The sequence below is a fragment of the Molossus molossus genome, unplaced genomic scaffold (assembly GCF_014108415.1).
Source record: "Molossus molossus isolate mMolMol1 unplaced genomic scaffold, mMolMol1.p scaffold_m16_p_8, whole genome shotgun sequence".
Taxonomy (NCBI): Eukaryota; Metazoa; Chordata; class Mammalia; order Chiroptera; family Molossidae; genus Molossus; species Molossus molossus.
The window spans coordinates 74517623-74538560 of NW_023425402.1; the positions used below are offsets into that span (position 1 = coordinate 74517623).

Here is a 20938-nt window from a genome sequence, read left to right on the forward strand (position 1 = left end):
AATTATGCTCTCTTTACCTAAACGAGGTACTGAATTTTAGTGCATCTAAAAAGTCATCTTCCTCAAGAGTAGAGACTGTGATTCCTGTATACCCTGGCTCCCACATTCCCATTCATGGCAGACCTTCCCCAGACCATGTCACGTCCTTCCTGCAAAGCCCAGCCACGTTTCAGGTGTGTTCTGGGCAGCTGTTCTCCATCAAGTTGACAGAGTCAGCACCTTCTGACCCTTCCTGAATGAAGGATCTGACCAGTGATATCCATTTTCAATCTTGTGCATATCAATTTCTAACAGAGATTGTAGTTTCTCAAAAGAAGATTCTTTAGAAAGCCCTTCCTCACAACCCACAAACATCTTTTTAGCACAAGGGGCAACACGAGCCTGCTTCCATGTACTAAATCTGCAAAGGAAACCACACAAAAAAGTAGGTGAATAAATTACTCTAAAAATATATGTGATCACAGAAAAAGGAATAAAAGAAAATACATTAAATTTAAATAAATTTTAAATTTCAAGGTACTAAATACATTAAAATGTTAATGATTGATTGCTCTGGAAAATAAGAGTATATGTGATTTTTGTTTTCTGATTAATTTGTTACTGTTACTTTAAAAAATACTCTATAAAGAACACACAATCAGGAAAAAAAACCCACCAACATTTTATTGTAAAAATATTAGGTTATATTCACACATGCTAGATTTAGAAACATCACTATAGCAAATCCATGTTTATTGTAGTCACAGCCAACCAACCAACCAACCTGCCAACCAACCAACCAACCAAACCAAACAAAAAAACCCCCACAAATAGCTTTCAAGATTACTATTATCTAGTATACTTTCAGCAGCAAATTGAGGTCAGGGATACTAGTAATTATTACAGCTCCACAACAATGTCCTAAAACATAAAAAATTTTCAGGGGTAGAATTATTTAACTCACTATTTTATTCTACTTCTGACTTTGGGAATTAAATTCTCCCCTACATAAAATGTCTGCAATTTTACTATGACTTCCTAAAAGACAGCTCTTTGTACTTTGGCCATCATGAGGCAGGATGTCACTAAAACAATTTTCCAGAAGGAGAGTGTGATAAAAATATAAATAGTTTTATGGTTGATATGTGATCTCCTTAAGGAACAGAGAATTCTTTCCCAAGGGATAAACCTATATGCTACCTGGAGTTTTCTCACTGTTAACATTAGCTTTAGACTGTGTTCTAGAGGTAATGTACTTCCATCTGTGGGGCACCTGGTTTTGTTGCTTTGAGGATCAATATCAAACAGGCCTCTGCATTACAAAGAGATACCAGAAGAAAAGAACATTTTAAGGCAAAATCCTATGTTTTAGATCATCACTCTTATTTCTTTTTTCCTTATAGGAGAGTCATTTTGAATTTGGTTAAGTCCAAGGGCTATTTTTCTATCGTATAACACTTATTCTGAGCCTCACATTCCTTCCCTTCCTGAATCCATTTAGTCAAAATGACCAATTTCTGACAGTCAAAATGAGCAGTGTCTCCAAAAGCCAAGCCCAGAGCAGGCCAGGAAAGGATCTGCTATACAAACCAGAAAAGAACCAAAGGAATAGTTTTGATCTAAACACCATGCTCTGGGTCATTAATAAATCAAGAAACCAAAAGACAGAGGATTGATATTATACAAAGTGCAAGCTTACTGCAGGCTGGCAGCTGTTGTATTAGTGGGACAAAGTCAGCCCATACTTCCTGAGGAAGGCTGTGCTGAAGTTTTATAACCTAAAGATAATTCTGCTGGATGAAGGAAATAGCAAATAGGAGAGAATGCCAGGAAAAGAATTCTCAAGGTTTTACTTAAATACAGTCAACAATCCCAATGTGGTCCCCCCTTGTCTTTGCAAGCTGCTCCGCTTCCACATGTGCTCCATTCATCAGACCCAGCCCTAAGATCAACCACAACCAGGTTCAGGTCAATTACTCAGCCACCCAACTGATCATGAAAGCACCCAAATGGACACACTTGCCATTCCTCACTTCTATTGCACAGACACGGACTCAAAGTCTGTTTTAGAAGCTCATATATTTAGGGACATGTAACATTAAATTTCAGGCTACAACTCTTCAGGTAATGCATGTGATGTGTTCCTTCCCATTTGTCCAAATTTTAACAAGTCCTTAGAAAGGTGAGTTTTGAAACATTGCTTTTGTCATTCTCGAGTTGTTACCCTATAGGATGATCTCCCTCTTTAACATTAAATACATCATTCTCAACTGGGGATTTTTTAGTCTGACTGTTAAATATATAAGTTTTTAAGGGTCAAGAATTTGGGCATGCAGGAAAGGAAACTGCTGCTAAGGAACCAGGAGGGCCTTTCCCAGGTGAAGGTCAGTACTAGTTATCTCTATTTCTAGAACCTGCCCAGCATACTAGCTTAGGCTGGCTTAAAACCAGTCTGTGCCTCAGTCTACCTATGAATTCCTTTCACTAGGGTTATATAAGGACTAATGATCAAATATTTATGTTTGGAAGAAAGCTTTAAAAACAATAAGAATAAAATTAAAATCTTAATAAACACAAAGATTCATGTAAACTCCCTTGCACATGTCCTCTCCTGCCGAGGAAAAATGATAAGGCCAAGTAGATACTTGATGTTTGGGTCTGGCCTGGGACAGATCCCTCCCGGAATCTAACTCCCTCTTTTTTAATAGCAGTCCCAGCTGCCTCTTTGAATGGCACTGCTCTACTTCATATAGTGAGCCAAAGAAAGAGAAGAGGAAAACGTGGTGGAAGCAAACATGATACAGCCCATGTCTTAATTCCACAGCAAGTATGCATCTTGGGTGTGAACCGTAGGTAGCTTACCTTGGTGCTTCTCATGTAACTGAGACCCAGTATTATCAATTTTACTACATATAGTAAATTTACATAAAGTTTACTAGATATAGTAAAAAACTAGTCAGGCCCTGGCCAGTTTGGCTCAGCGGTTAGAGCGTTGGCCTGCGGTCCGGAGAGACCCGGGTTCGGTTCCCGCTAAGGGCATGTACCTCGGTTGCAGTTTGTCCCCGGCCCTGGTTGGTCGTGCGGGTGGCAGCCACTCGATGTGTCCCTTTCACATCGATGTTTCTCTCTCTCTCTCTCTTCCTCTCTCTCCCTCCCACTCTATCTGTACAAAAAATGGAAGGATGTCCTCGGGTGAGGATAAAAAAATAAAATAAAATAAAAAATAAAAATAAAAAAAAACCAGTCAGTGTTCCCCATGAGGTTCACCAAACCAGCAAGTCAAGAAAATGTACCTTTGGAAGGAGGTCTTCAAAAATGGCAGCCATCAATTCCTCCGTCCCCTATGTCTGTGCCACGCCTCCCATCGACTGGTGGTGTCTATTTCCCATTACTTTGCCTGTGGGCTGACCTTGTGATTTGCTCTAATCTACACAATGTGACAGAAGTGATGCTGCTCCAGTCCAAGCCCAGCCTGTAAGAGGCCTGGCAGCTCACTTTTGCTGTACTGGAGTCCTAAGCTACCACAGCAGAATTCTGACTACCCTACAGCAGAGAGAGCCCAGCCAGCACCCAGCCATTTAAGCCACCAGAGCGAAGATACCACACATGACGGAAGCATCTTGGACGTGCCAAAAACCAGGTGAGCTCCTAGTTAGATGCAAGTATACAAGTAACCCCAAGCTGAGACTATGTGGATTAGAGATAAGCCATCCCCATGAGCCCTCCTGAATTTCTGACTCCCAGAAAAATGAGAACTATAATGGGGTGGTGTCTCTTTCTTTAAGCCACTGAGTTTTGGGGTAGCTGATTATATATATAGCAATAGATTAACAAACAATCCCTACAGATTAGCACAGACAGATTTTCCACTTTATACTTCCTTTGTTTCACTAAATGTCAAATAAAGATTTTGCATTATATGCCTTTCTTGGTTTTCTTTTCTCACCTTTCAAGTCTTCTTAGCTCTTCACTCAAGAGGCTGTGTAGCTCCAGCTTTTCCAGAATAAGCTCACACTGACTCTGGTATTGCTCCAGAGGGTTTTCAGGAAAGGAAGTGTGAAGTGCATTCACACCTCCCAGCAGTGCACCTCCCTGGAGGGGTGAGAAATGGAGAATACCAGGGATAGTCGCCAAGCCAGCCTACACAGAGGAAGTACACATGAGGGACCACTGACCCCAGATGGCTAAGACCAGCCCTCCAAACCCTCACCTTGATATTAGAATCACCTGGGAGACTTTTTCAAATTTCAATGGTCTTCTCCCTGTTTTTGTGGCAGGCATTGCTCAGAGAAGCTACGCTCTCACTAACGCAGTGGTTCTCAATCTGTGGGTCGCAACACCTCTGGGGGTCAAACGACCCTTTCACAGCAGTCGGCTAAGACCATCAGAAAACATATTATGTATTTATTTATTTATTTATTTTGTTGTTGTTTTTTGGTGGTACATGCCCCTAGCAGGAACCAAACCTGTGAGTCTCTGGTCCGCAGGCCGACACTCAACTGCTGAGTCAAACTGGCCAGGGCAGAAAACACATATTTCTGATGGCGATTCATAACAGCAGCAAAATTACAGTTATGAAGTAGCAACAAAAATAATTTTATGGTTGGGGGGTCACTACAACATGAGGAACTATATTAAAGGGTCGTGGCATTAGGAAGGTTGAGAACCACTGCACTAGTGGGACTATGAGCACCCCCTCAGGTGTGTCAAGGAGAAAAGGGATTGAGACCCAAAAGCAATGCTACTGATGCAGAGAATGTTTCCATGACAATGTTTTCCTTCTTTTAAATGGTTTCCTTTGGATATATTTCTAGGAATTATTAGGTCTAGAATATGATCACTTTAATAACTCCTGATATGCTATCCATTGTCTTTTATTTGATGCTTGTAATTACAGCTCAAATATTAGTACATGTCCTTACCTGCATTGAGGACTCCATTACTGACACCACTGTAACAGCATCTTCCAGAGTCACTGTGTCACGAAACATCAGGCGAGCATGAGCTAAAAAAATGAGATGCATTTATATTATAAAGATAGAAATGTTAAAAATAAACATTTGAGGTGATAAATGTAATACTCTACCTGATTCCCCCTCCAAAAAATTGTATATTATAAATGAGCTACTAATAACAAATTAATTTTACTAGAACAAGCACAGAAGCCTAATTTCAACTTGCTTTAAGGTTGTTCCTCTACTAAAGGACCGAATCCTTCCTTCTGCAACTCTGGGTATTTATATGAAAAGTACTCTGCGCTCCAGCAAAAAAGGGGCTATATAAGCATACACTCAATATTCAACAACTTTTAATCTTCACTTTCTAGTCTATTATAGAAACAAAATTAAACTCATTTCTCATCTCTGGCAATTTTCTTTATCTGTAAGCTTTTAAAAATTACCAAACTCATGAGCACAAAATTTGGGTATTTTTGCACTAACATTAGCTATAAATCCTTAAGGAAGTAAAGTGCATCTGTTTTATAGAACTTTTTATTGAGCATATATTATGTCATCATATGGTACAGTCAGTTCATGTTAATTTTTTTGAATTATTTAAACAAGGGTTAAATGTAAAAGCCAATGTTAAAGAAAAACACATCTTGAGATGCAAGTTAGTTCTAAGTTTGCATGTCACTCTCATATCTTAGGGATAGGATAGGGCATGGCATAATTAATTTGGTATTATTATGTTAGTGATGGGTTACTATATAGGAAACAATTCCAAACAAGGCAGTATCTCACCCAAAATGCTAATAGAATGCCACTGAGAAACAAAACCTCAGTGAATAAGACTTTCTAAATGAATGACGTCTTAAGTTACAGGAGGTTCTGAGATGTCGCATATTCCTCTTTCTTAATGACATTACATTTCACTCAACACCCATAAATGCCCTAGAAGAGTGGAGGTTTCATAGCTCAGAGCCTTCACTTTAATAAGCAACTGTGAGCACCTCAGAGAAGGAATTATTCTTATTCATCTTTGAATTCATGGTGCCAACCCCCATTTCTTGCACATATTGGGTACCCAATAAAAAAAATTTTTGAATGAACTAAACCTTCTGCTAATCGTATCAAGCTTTCCAACAGGCGGATGGATGTCCGGGCAGCGTTTCGGGAATCACTCTGCCTCTGCATCTGGTAGTACCGGAGAAGAACCTGATTACCCACGTCAGACAGTGTGGGCTGAAGATTCCTGATGAGACAGAAGTAGGTTTTCATCTTTTCCATGCTCCAGAGCTTCTCTGATTTGCTTGGGTAACCTGTATATATCAGGTGTTGATCAGTAATTTCTAAGAACAGGCAAACACCTCATTTTAAGGGTTTTGATATAGTTCTTGTACTCATTTTTAAAAAAATAATCTTTAGGTTTTTGTGGCCATTGAAATCTAGACCTGCCTCTGTGTAGAATATAGTTCTAGAACACACAGTCTTAGGATCTAAGCTTAATAAAGGTAAACTTCCTACAGGGTTTAAAATTACCCAAAATAATTCTGGTCTATGCTACAGAATTAAATAACACTCGAGTAAATCAAAATTAATTTAGAGAGAAACCCATATTTAAATTTCTTTTTTATAATTCAGTCTTTTCTTTGGGTGCAAGAGGTATTAATATATATCATAAGATTTCCCTCTTTTATCATAAAAACATATTCACAGCCATAATCTCATCAGTGGTAGACAGAGAAAGGCCTTTTACCTTCTGCTCATTGTTCTTGGCTCACTGACTGGCTCCTCTCACTACTTTTAGTCTAAGCAGCTCTCTGTTGCCCATTAGATAGGGTACCTCGGGTAATTATTTAATTTTCTTCTAAGAGAATTTCATTTAGTTGTATCTACTTTTATTCTTTCTCAATCATTTGTCTCCACGTACCTTTGTTTTCTAAGATAAAGGAGGAAATTATACGATCCCAGTCTTCATTCTTGGTGTCAAGCAAAACCAGGATCAGGTCAAATCGACTTAAGAGTGGGCTGCCAAGGGCGATGTTCACAGACACAGACTCATGAGGGTCATATTGGCCTTTGGGATTAGTTGCTGCCAGGATGGTGGTCCTTGTGTTCAGTTTGCACACGAGGCTACCAAGAGAGAGGGTACAATTCACTGACTGTTAAAAAGCATGATTAAACTTGTTAATGAAAAGGGGCTGCTCTTGCACCTTAAAAATCTACAAAAACTCATATGAAAGAGATTAGGAATGATACAAGGAGATATCACAAACATCAAGTTCAATAAAGCACATTTACACCAGCCTATCTTGTAGACAAATAAGTGTTCATAACACTTTTTACAACTCTGCTATAAAGCACATTCCTCTACTGGGTGCTAAGAGGTTTACAAAATAAACCAAACATGGGTAATGTTCTTAACGAGCTTACAATCCACTAGCTATGATGGTGAGACAAGAAAGAATATGATAAATTCTAGAAGTATAAAGGTCCCAGGAGAAAAAAAAAAAGATATATATTCATCTATGTGGATGGAAGAGACAATCAGAAAAACATTACAAAGTAGCTTTTGAACTAGGTCCTTCATGACATGTGGACTTCTTAAAGTGGAGATTATACATATATATTCGTAAAGAGGGTGAAGGTGGAGGGTGAAGGTGATTTTGGAGAATTGTGAGTGGTTGAAGCAACCACTTTGTATGTTCACTTTATTTTGACTTTTCTAAAAGTGAAAGAAACAAAAAATAGAAATAGAGAGATGGAGAGAGGGAGGAGGGGAAGCAGAGGAAATCAGGAAAAATAAAGGCTGATTAGCACTGAGATTTTGAGGAGCAACAGTGAAGGGAAGATTGAAGGGGACTGGGAGTGGTGAGTGGTTAGATGGGTGAGGACCACATGGAGGAGACAAAGGCAGTGGTCCAGGAAGAGGCACAAAGTCCTAAATGGAGCAGTGGCAGGATAGGTATGGAGATGCCATAACTTAGATATTGTTTTTAAACTTATTAATGATGGGAAAGCCTAAAGATAATATGGAATATTCACTTACAATAACAAATGTAAAATTTTTCCTCTACACATCTATACGCTCTGCAGCTGATGACTGTTTTCATTATAGTGGCATGTATACATGCCTCTCAGCTATCACAGCCCTGTGGTATCAACCTACGTGTGCTACATTTGTTAATCCCTGATCTACTTCCAGTTGGCTCCAGCAATTACCTCCTGCCCCAAGACTGAAAAAGTCTGAGAACCTTAATTTGTAGTAAATAACACAAGAAGACACACCCATTAAAGGACAGAAAAACAAATGAGGCACTTTCATTGAAAACCAAATTCCTTGTTAAGAAAAATTACTGAAAAGGAAAAATTCTGAACAGGCAGTCCACATTTTATAAATGATGTACCAAAATGGGTCTGTAAGGGCAGAATCCAGCTTGCCATAAAAACAATGTAATAAGTGACTTCTAATTAATCCCAAAAAAGCACACTTAATCCATACTGAGGTGAGGCTGTTTATACTTATCAGAGAAAAGGAATATTGCTGCAATATGGCAAAGAAATAAAATACAACTGCATATAAAATAATTTCTTAAAAATTATTTTCAATGTGAGGTAAAATTAATTGATTGGTCTTCCTCTCTGGTCAACAAATTTTTATAAGCCTTTTTGAGGTAACACCATAGTGTTTTCCACAGTGGCTACACCAGTCTGCATTCCCACCAGCAGAGTACTAGAGTCCCCTTTTCTCCACACCCTCGCAACAATTGCTGTTTGATGATTTGTTGATGGCAGCCATTCTGACAGGTGTGAGGTGATACCTCATTGTTGTTTTCATTTGCATCTTACTGATGATTAGTGATGTTGAGCATTTCTTCACATGTCTCTTAGCCATTTGTATGTCCTGTTTGGAGAGGTGTCTATTTAGTTCCTCTGCCCATTTTTTAATTGGGTTCTTTGTCTTCCTTTTGTTGATCTGTATGAGCACTCTCTATACATTGGAAATTAACCCCTTATCTGATATATCATTGGCAATTATGCTCTTCCATACAGTGAGTTGCCTTTCCATTTTGATGTTTGTATCTTTTGCAGTGCAGAAGCTTTTGAGTTTGATATAGTCACATGTGTTCATTTTCTCCTTTGTTTCTGTTGTCTTAGGTGATGTATCAATGAAAATTCTGCTGCATATGATGTCTGAAATGTTGTTGCCTACAGTTTCTTCTAGGATTTTTATGGATTCATGAGTCACATTTAAGTCTTTTATCCATTTTGAGTTTATTCTTGCATAGGATGTAAGTCGATGGTCTAGTTTCATTTTTTTGCATGTAGCTGTTCAATTTTCCCAACACCATTATTAAAGAGGCTGTCTCTACTTCACTGTATGCTCTTGCCACCTTTGTCAAATATTAATTGAGCATAATGTCTTGGGATAATTTCTGGGTTCTCTGTTCTGTTCAACTGGTCTATTTGCCTGTTCTTGTGTCAGTACCAGGCTGTTTTGATTACAGTGGCTTTGTAGTGTACCTGCAATGTGGTAATGTGATCCCTCCAACTTTGTTCTTCTTTCTCAAGATTGCTGTGGCTATTCGAGGTCTTGTTTGGTTCCATATGAACTTTTGAAGTATTTATTCTAGTTCTGTGAAGTATGCCATTGGTTTTTGATGGGGATTGCGTTGAATCTATAGATTGCTTTGGGTAGTATGGACATTTTAACGATGTTAATTCTTCCAATCCATGAACAAGGTATGTGCTTCCACTTTTTTTTTATATCTTCCTCTATTTCCTTTTTCAATGACCTGTAGTTTTCTGCGAATAGGTCCTTTACTTCTTTGGTTAAGTTTATTCCTAGGTATCTTAATTTTTTTCTGCGATGGTAAATGGGATTTTTTTTTTAGTTTCTCTTTCTGTGAGTTCGACATTGGTGTATAAGAATGTCGTTGATTTCTTGACATTAATTTTGTATACTGCTACTTTGCCAAATTCATTTATTAAGTCTAGTAAATTTTTGATGGAGTCTTTGCGGTTTTCTATGTATAGTATCGTGTCATCTGCGAATAATGACAGTTTCACTTCCTCATTTCCAATTTGGATCCCTTTTATTTTTTTCCAGTCTGATTGCTGTGCTTAAGACTTCCAGTATTATGTTAAATAAGAGTGGCAAAAGTGGGCATTCTTGTCTTGTTCCTGTTCTTAAGGGAAATGCTTTTAGTTTTTGCCCATTGAGTATGATGTTGGCTGTAGGTCTTTCATATATGGCCTTTATTATGTTGAGATATGATCCCTCTATTACCAGATTGCTGAGCGTTTTTATCAGAAATGGATGCTGGATTTTCTCAAAGGCTTTTTCAGCGTCTATTGATATGATCATATGATTTTTATCTTTCATTCTGTTTATGTGGTGTATCACATTTACTGATTTGCAAATATTATACCTGCCCTGCATCCCTGGGAGAAATTCTACTGGGTCACGGTGAATAATTTTTTTGATGTATTGCTGGATTCGATTTGCTAGTATTTTGTTCAGGATTTTGGCAACTGTGTTCAACAGGGATATTGGCCTGTAGTTTTCTTTCTTTGTAGTGTCTTTTTCTGGTTTTGGATTTAGAATTGTGGTGGCCTAATAAAATGAGTTTGGAAGTCTTCCTTCATCATGAATTTTTTGAAAAAGTTTGAGGAGAATGGGTATTAGTTCTTTGAATGTTTGCTAAAATTCCCCCGTGAAGCCTTCTGGGCCTGGGCTTTTGTTTGCTGGGAGAGTCTTGATTACATCTTCAGTTTCTTTTGTTGTTATTCTGTCTGTTCAAGTTTTCTATCTCTTCCCGGTTCAGTTTTCGGAGGCTATGTGTTTCCAGAAATTGGTCCATTTTGCTTTGATTGTTGAATTTGTTGCCATATAATTGTTCATAATATTTGTTAGCAATCCTTTGTATTTCTGTGGTGTCAGTTGTTATTTCTCCTGTTTCATTTCTGATTTTGTGCATTTGGGTTCTCTCTCTTTGTTTCTTGGTGAGTCTAGCTAAGGGTCCATCAATCTTGTTTATCTTTTCAAAGAACCAGCTCTTCGTTTCATTGATCCTTTGAATTGTTTTTTTTTTTTTTTGTCTCCATGTCATTTATTTCTGCTCTGATCTTTACTATTTCCTTCCTTCTTCTTGCTCTGGGTTTTTTTTTGTTTGTTTGTTTGTTTTGTTTTCTTTTTTAGTTCACTTTCTAGTTATTTAAGTGAGGTTAGATAGTCTATTAGAGATTTTTCTTGTTTTCTGAGGTAGGCCTGTAGTGCTACGAACTTCCCTCTCAGAACTGCTTTTGCTGCATCCCCTAGATTTTGTGGTGTTGTGTGTTCATTTTCATTGTTTTCCAGGAAGTTTTTAATTTCGTCCTTGATATCCATAGTAACCCATTCATTGTTCAATAACATGCTATTTAGCCTCCATGTGTTCAAATGTCTTTGCATGTTCTTGTTGCAATTGATTTGTAGTTTCATGCCATTGTGATCTGAGAAGTTGTTTGATATGATTTCAATCTTGAACTTGTAGAGACTTAGTTTGTGTCCTAACATGTGGTCTATCTTTGAGAATGTCCCATGTGCATTTGAGAAGAATGATAACTCTGCAGTTTTGGGGTGTAATTCTCTGTAGATACCTATTAAATCCATTTGATCTAGTGCTTCATTTAGAGTCTGTGTTTCCTTGTTAATTTTTTTGTCTAGATAATCTATCTAGTGATGTCAGCGGGGTTTCGAAGTCCCCTGCTATGATTGTATTGCTGTCAATTTCTTCTTTGAAGTCCTCTAGAAGATTTTTAATATATTTTGGTGCTCCTATATTGGGTGCATATGTTTACCAAGATTATATCTCCTGTAGGATAGATCCTTTCAATATTATGTAGTGGTCTTTGTTGTCTTTAGTTATGGTCTTCATTTTGAAATCTACTTTATCAGATATGAGTATTGCTACCCAGCTTTTTTTTTCTTTTCATTTGCTTGTAAGATTTTTTTCCATCCCTTCCACTAGACAACCAATGTGAGTCTTTTGTTGTGAGATGGGTCTCTTGTAAACAACATATGTGTGAGTCATGCTTTCTTATCCAGTCAGCTACTCTGTGTCTTTTTGTCAGAGCATTCAAACCATTCACATTTAATGTAATAACTGATATGTATTTATTTATTGCCATTTTTGTTTAGTGCGGTTATACTTTTCTTTCTGTTTCTTCTACTTATTACAGGTGTCCTTTTAGCATATCTTGCAGTACTGGTTTGGTGTTAATATATTCCCTTAGCCTTTTTTTTTTTTGTCTGGGAAGCTCTTTATTTGACCTTCTATTTTGGATGATAGCCTTGCTGACTAGAGTAGTCTTGGATTCAGATCTCTGTTTTTCATGACCTTGATTACTTCATGCCACTCCCTTCTGGCCTGTAGTGTTTCTGTTGGGAAGTCAGTGAGAGCCTTATGGGGTTTCCTTTGTAGGTAACCTGTTGCTTATCTCTTGCAGCCTTTAGAATTCTTTGTCTTTAATTTTTGGCATTTTAATTTTTGGTGTGGGCCTGTTTGGGTTCTTCTTACTTGGGGCTCTCTGTGATTCTTGAACTTGAATGCCTTCTTCCTTCACCAAGTTAGGAAAGTTTTCTGTCACTATTTCTTCGAATTTGTTCTGTAATCTTGCCCATTTTCTTCCTCTTCGGGGACTCCTATGATGCGAATGTTATTACGTTTCCAGTTGTCCCACAGTTCTCCTAAGCTGTCTTCCTGTTTTTTAATTGTTTTTTCCTTTTGGTTTTCTGATTGGTTGATTTTTTTTCTACCCTGTCTTCTAATTCATTGATCTGGTCCTCAGCTTCCTCTACTGTGCTGGTTAGTCCTTCCAATGTGTTCTTAATTTCTGATATGTCCTTCTTCATTTCCACTTGGTTGGTGTTCAATGTTTCTATATCTTTACTCATGGTGCTGATGTCCTTACTCATGCTGTTGAGCTTCCTCAAGATCGTGGCTCTGAACTCTACCTCTGATAATTTGCTTAACGACATTTCATTTATCTCATCTTTGATAGTGTTCTTTTGGTCTTCCATTTAGGATTTGTTTCTTTGTTTCACTATTTTGGCTATCTCTGTGGGTTTTGGAGCCTGCTAAATTTTTCCTGTGGGTGTTGATGTTCTGCTGTTTGTGACTCCCTCTACTGGATTTGGATGGGCCGGGTGGGCCCATGTTAAACACCACTGTCAAGTCTTACTTTCCTGGGTAAATTGCAAGCCCAGGAAAGGTTCAGTTATCCTCCAGTTTCTTCCTGGAGCCTAGTAGTCTCAGTTACTCAGTGTCTTGGAATGTAGCTCTGGTGTTCTGCATAAGAGGATTTTCAGAGGGTGGGATAGATGCTGGTTGTTAATGAGCCTCAATTTGCATTTCTTTGCCTCACCTGGGAAAGGCTGAATCTCTGAGGGGGAGGGGGACTGCTGCTTTTCCCCACAGCTCTGGGAAGAAGCACACTGGCCACCGTCCTTTGTGGTTGCAACTCAGCAAAATCTGAGTGCCGTCCAAATCCCGGGTGTCCCCACAGAGTTCCAACCCAGTCTGCCCTCCCTCTGCTGTAGCCCCCAGGTAAGTGGCTGTGGCTATTTTAGAGCTCTGTCCTGGCTCTCTGCACTGTGGAGCCGGCTTGCTCTTTATTCCCCAAGGGCGCTGCTCACAGCTAAGACTGCTGCTGTCCCTGGGCTCCCAGGCCGCCACCCTCTTGTGCCTCTGCAGATCCTACCAGTGTCCCTGGTTATATGGTCCTGTCCTGCTGCTTTTCTGTTCCTTTTTTCCGGGGATTTGTCTTTATTTTAGTTGAAATTCCTGTTTGGTCCTGGGAGATCATCTGTGTAGTTTCCATTCACTCCACCTCCATTTTCACATCCTCTAAGCCCATCTTGTGCACAGCTAGGTCTCACAGGCCTCTCTGGTGGCCCCACACTCTGCAGGTCCTGCGGATAAATAGATTGCACAGTCCTTTTTGGGACCCGGCTCTATGACTATGTCATGGGCTGCTAGGTCACACAGGCCTCTCTGGTGCTTCAGCACCCCGCAGGTCCCATGGATAACTGGATGGCACAGTCCCTGCTAGGGCACACAGGCCTCTCTAGTGCTTCAACACCCCACAAGTCCCGTGGGTAACTAGATGGCACAGTCCCTGCTAGGTTGCACAGGCCTCTCTGGTGCTTTAGCACCCCGCAGATCCTGTGGGTATCTGGATGGCACAGTCCCTGCTGGGTCACACAGGCCTCTCTGGTGCCCCCACACTCTGCAGGTCCCGCAGGTGGGCAGCTGGATTGCACCAGTGCCTCTCAGGCTCTGGCTTCCCACTGCTCTTATGGGCTGCTGAGTTGCACAGGCTTCTCTGGTGCCCCAGCACCCTGCAGGACCCATGGGCAGCTGGATCGCACCAGTTTTTCTTGGAGCTCCGGCTTCCCACTGGTCTTGTGAGCTGCTGGACCACACAGGCCTCTGTGGAGCCCCAGGTCCCATCGCTGGTGGCTGGGAAGTGCTGCTGCCCCATGGGGCTCAACTCCTGCTCAGCTTTTACTGTAGTTTTGGGGATGGGTCTCAGCTGCTGGTCTGTGCTTCTGTTGCCTGGGGATGGATGTCTGCTCCCCAGCTTCTGTTGCTGGGGGTATATCTCAACTCTGATGGGGCTGCTACTATGGGGGATGGTGCTGGGCTCCTGGCTGTTTGCAGCTTCTGCGACTGGCACCTTGGGAGCTCCACTACTATGCACTGATCTGTGTTGACACAGAGTGTCCACTGGTCCGAAGGTGCCAGGTGTATTAGTGGCTCAGGTTGCTGCGCCCTAGCCACTCCCACTTCCTCCTCCCAGGGAAAATCCGGGATCTTCCAATCCGGGACCTCCCTGCGGCGCAGGGAGCACCCTGGAGAGCTGCTTACTGCAGTAGCCAGCTGCTCCTGTCCACAGCAGAGGAACCTTCTGCTACATGTCCCTGCACTATAGGAGTTTGGTCATGAACCTTCACGTCCACCCACACTCTCTCACACACTAGCTCACTCTCTCACACACTCACCCTCCCTCCGGTCCGGCCTGCCGCTATCTTCCTATTGTCCTAAATTCTTCATGCATAGTAATGGCTCAGTAAATAGCTACTGAGTGAATAAACTCACAAAATAGCGTAAGGTAATATTCATTTTCAAATTCAATATGAGCTCCACCTTCTTCAATAATAATAGTAAAGATATCTCCCATATCTGCATATGCTGTATCCCTAATCTACACATCCACCTGAAAGGCAGATATTATTAACACCAACTCAGAAATTAAGGAAGCCAGAATTCCAGAGATGCTAATACATCCCCAAAGGTACAGAGAACAGGCAGCAGAGCTAATATTCAAACCCAGATCTGCTTGGCTCCAGACTGCCACCTTGGTGGTAAACCATTTCAGATAAACAGTTCCTGTGATCTGAAAAGATTCTGCCTGATATTCTAGGCATTTATTTACTTAACTTACTTTTTTCCTATTAAATGTGATCTTCCTTGTGGGACTGTTATTTATTGTTATAATATTTACATTGCCCGTCACATATTAAATGTCCAATAAACATATACTAAATAAGTGACAAAAAATAATCCTTTCCTTAATTCAGGATTTCTAAAGTTCAGGGTCATTTTATATTCACAGGCTTCAATGGTCATAAAATTATCATGCTAATATATATTTTTTATATTTCATATATATAAAAATATGTATTTATATATAAATATGTGTAAATATAAATAATCATGCTAATATGCATTTTTTAATTTTATATATAGATATATATTTTATCTCCTTTCTAGTTAATTTGGAGTGAAAACATTCCAGTTTCTCAAAACTATTTTTCCATTTTTAATCTACATAGGTTAGCTCTCCTACAAACACAGTAGTAACTTTTCTAAATATTGTATAGAATTTATGGAATTCTAAGTAATTCCATAAATTATTTTGAGCATTACAGGCCCTCTAGAAAGTGCCCTCATTCTTATGACAGTCTTTAATTGCATTCTTTATAGGGTGATCCCCATCTTCACTCATGGCTTTAATCACCTATATTCCATTACTTTCAAACTTAACTCTGGACTTGGTAGTAGCTTCTATATATGCTCACTAAACCTTATTTCCTTTTCTTCTGGGAACAGAGTAAGATTCTATTTCCCATCCCCCTTTACAGTCAAGTAGGGCTATAATATTAAGTCTAGCCAATAAGAGTGAAGGTAAAAGAACCTATGCTACTTTCAGGTCTGGCAACCATCCTGTGCAACCATCAAATTCACAGAAACAGAAAGTAACACGGTGGCTGCCAGGGACCAGGAAAGGTGTAAATGGGGAGTTGTTGTTCAATGGGTAAGGAGTTCTAGTTTTGCAAGATGAAAAGGCTCTGAGGATTGCTTGCACAACAATGTGACTATCCTTAACACTACTAAACTATACACTTAGAAATAATTAGGATGGTAAATTTTGTGTAATGTGCTTTTTAACCACAATAAAAAAAAGAAAGTGATGGAGGCTGTTATGTACTGAATGTTTGTGTCCCCCCCAAATTCATTATGCTGAAGCCTAACCACCAGCGTGATGATATTATGAGTTGGGGCCTTAGACAGGTAACTAGGTTTGGATGAAGTCATGAGGGTGGAGTCCTCATAAAAAGAAGAGGAGAGCCCAGCTGGTGTGGCTCAGTGGTTGAGCATCGACCCATGCACCAAGAGGTTGCTGGTTCAATTCCTGGTCAGGGCACACGTGCAGGTTGTGGGCCCAATCCCCAGTGGGGGGCATGCAGGAGGCGGCCAATTGATGTTCTCTCTCATCGATATTTCTCTCTCTCTCTCCTCTCCCTTTCTCTCTAAAATCAATAAAGAAAAAACAATTAAAAAAAAAAAAAAAGAACAGGAAAGCCCACAGCTTGCTCTCACTATACTCATGTACCGAGGAAAGGCCATGCGAGCACACAGTGAAAAGGCAGTGGCCATAAAGAAAAAACAAACTATTGACACATGCAACAACCGAGGTGAACCTTAAAAACATGCTAAGTGAAAGTTGTCAGACACAAAAAGTCACGTCTTGTATGAGTCTGTTTGTACGAAAAGTCCAGAATAGGCAGATCCAGGGTCAGAACGTAGCTAAGTGGCAGCCAGGGACCTGGGAGACAGGGGAGATGGGGTATGGAGGACTGACAGCTAAAGGGTACGTGATTTCTCTGGGGTGATGAAAACATTCAGGAATTAGATAGTGGTGATAGTTGTACACTCTATGAATATACTAAAATCAATGAAACTGTATACTTTAAAAGGGTGGATTTTATGTGGTATGTGAATTATATCTCAAAGCTGTCATAAGAAAAAGTGAGAGGAAACAATCAAAATAAATGCTATGTTTGTAAAAAACAAACAAAAATAATCTTTGTTCCCCTAAAAAGCATGCAAAAAATGGGAATAAAAACCCCCCACAAAACTATACAAAATAAAAACACATTAATGATGCTCTCACAATCTATTTTACACACACACACACACGTATATGTGTATATACACACACACATACACATATATATACACATATACATATAGATTACATATATATATATATGTAATCTAACATGCTAGGACACACACCCTCCCTCTCTCTCTCTAACAGGGCTGATAAAGTTGAAAAATTACCATTCATGTGCAGAGTGACTCAATGAGCGGTAATAGGGATTCACAAGCAATGAAAGAGGAAAGCAAGGAAAGAGGAAAGAGGAGAAAGCACTGCTCATATATATCATCTGGAAAGAGCAGAAAACTCTCTTAGTGCTTGATTTGAACTTACATTTTCATATCTTGGTGGCATGCTTGGATGCCTCTAAGGAAGGATTCTCATGTTCCACAGCCCCTAGGTCAGAGCTCTCTCAGGGTTGGGTAGAAGGGCTGGTTCCCTCCTCTCCTGGCCTTTCCCCTGAGCCTGAGGCTAGTCTGTGAAAGATGCCACCAGAGATTCAGCTTCACAAGGTCCTGGGAGGAAGAGGCAAGCAGAGTTCCTGGCTGTGGAGCAATCTTACCTGGAGTTGTGGTTCCTAAGTCTGCCTCTTCAATGAGAACCCAGGTGGGTTTTGAGCATAAAGATTCCCAGGTCCTATCTGAATACTATCAGTGGGCAAGGTGTGGACTAGAAAACTGAAGATCAGCCGAATGGGGATTGGTGCTATGATTCTTCTATGGCTGTTAGAATCACAGAGTACAATAAATGTTCTCTTGTCTGTCTTGCTACCAGGCTGTGAAAATCTTGAGAACAAAGGCCTTGCCTTTTCATCTCTGTGTTGTCAGTAGCCAGCAGGGAGCAAGACACTGCTTAGTCCTCAGGCATGTTTACTGAGTAAGACAATAAACTGTCATCTTGCTGTTTTTACTGTACTTCCTACCTAGGCATGTGAGTATAATTTAGTAGCACTAAATATATAATTGGAATGTCATATTTTCTCCCAAGATGTGTCTTTGGCAAATAGTGAGGATATTCTCATTATTTAAGAATCCACTGATACCCTGCCCTTGATGAGATCCTATCCTAGTGCCACTATCTTTCCCACATCATTATTTTGGTCCGCATTCTAGCCTTAAAGATCATCATCACATAAATCTCTCTCAAATGACTCCACACTCCCATGTAGCCTTGTGCTACCACTCCCCAGGCACAGGGACTGATCTTTACAATTTAAACAGACAGGTAGATTTAAATACTGATACCCCTTTTAAGCTCACACTGCAGCATCTGCTTCTTACTTTCCTTTTCTAATTCATTAAACAGCCAGGACAAACGTAAGGTATTAAAAATCCCAAATTTAAAAATGGTTTCAGACTTAAGTAACATAAGCAAAGAACAACAAAATTATTTGTCTTCTCAAACATGCACTTATTCAGTAAGACCTATATTTTGATTAATCACACTGTTAAGTTACATTTCAGTAGACTTCAGGCATACTTAGTATTTCAGCATTTTTTTTTTCCTATTCTGACTACCCATAACAAGCTTTTATACTGCAGAAATCATACTGACTGGTTCCCTCCCAACCACCTGCATATCTGAATGGTGGGTGTATGGTTTATGATATGTCCTTGCAGGTTTATGCTCACCACATGGATAAAGTTTAACCTCTACTCAAAAAACAGTTTGTATGGAACAATTAAGGGCATGGTTCCTACTTTTTAAATGAACTCTAACCCTGTGCAGTGTATATAAAATGACACATTAAAAAAATATCTCTGAGAAATTCCCTGCAGCCTTGAAGGCCATCAAGATATTCAATCCAGTGGTTCACACTAACATCCGTAGGGAGATTATAATTCAAATAAAAATCCGTCATAGGTCAATCAGACTTTATCACTTCAGACATGTGAGAGAGAGAGAAAACAAAAGCAAACACTTTCAAGAGATACTGAAATGATATTGCAAAGTATCAAAAATCTCAAAGAAAAACTTAAAGCGGTCCTAGAGAATGATGGCTCAATGAAAGCTCCCATTTTAGGGCACAAAAGCCTTCATATTGCTGGTCAAAGAAAGTCTTTAACTGGGGAGTGAGGAGTAGGTGAGGTGTTTAAAAGCAAAATTCTGAGTCTTTATTTTGGCAGAACACATGATGTGTTCCTTTTCCACACTTAATCCTTCTAACTTGCTGCTGATTAACATCCTGATATGCTTTATGACTTGAGAGACATTTTCTCAAGAGTTCTGCATTTGGGAATTAACTGAATACTTTGCAATCAGAAAGATTAAAAGCCTTCTAATTAGGAAAAATGAATTTAACATTCTGAAAGCTGTTAGCCAAAAAATTAGATGAGCTACTACTGAGAGGTAGGTCCAATGCTTCTTCAGTTGTAGTGACACACAGAGTAAGTGCTATAAAGAATGAAGACATGAGCTAACGTGGAACTTGAAGAATATTTTCATTGGTTCCCACCACCAAGCAGATCAGATGTAACTATTGATTGAGGGCACACTTAACTGCTGGCTCAAGAGCAAAAACTACATGTACTATTCTTGCACTTTTCTGTAAGCAATACTATGTCAAAATAAAAGTTAAAAAATAAAAATTTTAAAAGACAACTTAAAAGGAAGGAAAAAGGTCACATAATTGGTGGTAACAGTGATCTAGGGAGAAATTGTAAAAATTACTACATAGTTGAACCAAGCCACTAGGCATATGTGACTGAGTTCTTACTTCTTTAAAACCCTGCCAAGCCCTGGCTGGTTTGGCTCAGCAATAGAGCATCAGCCCGCGGACCAGAGTAGCGGGTTTGATTCCAGTCAAGGGCACGTACCTTGGTTGCGGTTCATCGCTGGCCCTGGTTGGGGTCGTGTGGGAGGCAACGAGTTGATGTGTCCCTCTCACGTCCATGTTCTCTCTCTCTCTCCCTTTCTCTCCCGCCCACTCTATCTGAAGATAAATAGAAAAATATCCTCAGTGAGGATTTAAAAAATACATACATACATACATACATAAATCAATAAAAACTCTGCCAACCTTGTGGCCTGTCTCTTTGAAACCCACTGAGCTCAAGATTTTTCTCATAAAGAGTGACCTTCTACTTAGGTCAATTTGCCAGGCTATTCTGTTTGTCTAAACTATTGTTTTTCAGCACTGACTAATCTACCAGCATAGACAATTACTGTATGACTTGTTCTTTGGTATATTCCTTAAGTGATTCATTACAGTCCTGGACAGACCAACCACTGGAATGTCCACCATGCACAGAACCCCACAATCCCTCTATGTAAACTACCAGACAGGAACAGTAGACTAGACCCAAGATTGAAACCTGACTCTTAGAGAGTTATCCATAAATTGGCCAGAGGCCTCTGAGCTGGTCTTGAACAAATCTTCCGATAGAGATGATAGTATCTAACTGGGCCTCTTTTGAGGCTATTTTACATGGACACAAACCGAGAGCTGAACTACTAATGAGAGCTGACCAAGTTTAAAAGACACACACACACACACACATCAGTGACAGACAAAGCATCCAAGT

General features: G+C 39.7%; 1 protein-coding gene across 1 annotated transcript in view; it reads right to left on the minus strand.

The window, feature by feature from the left end:
- MCM9 (minichromosome maintenance 9 homologous recombination repair factor) overlaps positions 1-20938 on the minus strand; it is an 88969-nt gene that overhangs the window by 2386 nt on the left and 65645 nt on the right. The window contains exons 9-12 of the mRNA XM_036247932.1: positions 6853-7055; positions 6038-6241; positions 4902-4984; positions 3926-4071 (exon numbers count right to left, since the gene is read on the minus strand). Coding sequence (XP_036103825.1) covers positions 3926-4071; positions 4902-4984; positions 6038-6241; positions 6853-7055 — 636 coding nt within the window. The remainder of the gene's footprint in view (positions 1-3925; positions 4072-4901; positions 4985-6037; positions 6242-6852; positions 7056-20938) is intronic.